Here is a 762-nt window from a genome sequence, read left to right as displayed (position 1 = left end):
CCAGGCATCCCCCGTTCCCCCCCCCGTTGACCCGTCCCGGCCTCCGCGCTCACCTCCAGAGCTTGCCCAGGGTTTTGCTGAGCTCCGCGTTGTGCAGATGCGGGTACTGGTCAGCCAGCTTCCTCCGGGCCGCCTGTGCCCACACCATGAACGCGTTCATGGGTCTCTTCACATGGGGCTTGTTTTTGCTGGATCCGTTCACCCGGACCGGCATGGGCACCAGGGTCCAGTCGTAGCCCTTGAGCACTTGGCTCACCGCCTCTCGGATGCACACGGGGAACTTGTCCTCGTCGCTCTCCTTCTTCAGGTCCGGGTCACCCTTGGGGAAGGTGTTTTCTTGGGGTCTGGTGTTCTCCGTGTCCGAGCCGGATCCAGAGGGGCAGGGAGACCCGGCGGAGTCATCCGACATGGTGGGGCTGGGGGCGTCGGAGATACATTTGTCCTGTTCTTCTGTCATTTTCATGAAGGGGTCTAGGAGATTCATGCGAGAAAGTGGCAGAGGGGGGAACAGGGGATGAAAAAATTGAAAATAATAATAAAAAAAAAAATCAGGTGGCTAAGGGGCAGGGAAGGGTTAAAAAAGTAAAACTAGGAGAGACGAAGTCTCCACCAGCGTGAAGCCCGGCTGGGGAGAGGAGGGAGAAAGCTGGAAAAAGTTTGCAAAAGTTTTTTTTATTTTTATTATTATTACTATCTTTCCCTACCCCTCTAAGTCAAAAGCATTAAAAAAAAAAAAGGGGGGGGGGGGGGGGGGGAAAACTT

At 54.7% G+C, this 762-nt stretch overlaps 1 protein-coding gene across 2 annotated transcripts in view; it reads right to left on the bottom strand.

Annotated features, from left to right (window-relative positions):
- Nucleotides 1-517, bottom strand: part of SOX9 (SRY-box 9) — a 13198-nt gene extending 12681 nt beyond the window's left edge. For both annotated transcript variants that reach the window (XM_009283490.2, XM_009283491.2), the window contains exon 1: nucleotides 54-517. In XM_009283490.2, coding sequence (XP_009281765.1) covers nucleotides 54-484 — 431 coding nt within the window. In that variant the 5' untranslated portion in view covers nucleotides 485-517. The remainder of the gene's footprint in view (nucleotides 1-53) is intronic.
- Nucleotides 518-762: the final 245 nt, after the last annotated feature.

This window comes from Aptenodytes forsteri, unplaced genomic scaffold (assembly GCF_000699145.1).
Source record: "Aptenodytes forsteri isolate BGI_AS27 unplaced genomic scaffold, ASM69914v1 Scaffold86, whole genome shotgun sequence".
Classification (NCBI taxonomy): Eukaryota; Metazoa; Chordata; class Aves; order Sphenisciformes; family Spheniscidae; genus Aptenodytes; species Aptenodytes forsteri.
The sequence above is the reverse complement of the archived record's forward strand: the minus strand, read 5'-3'. Positions and strand labels throughout refer to the sequence as shown.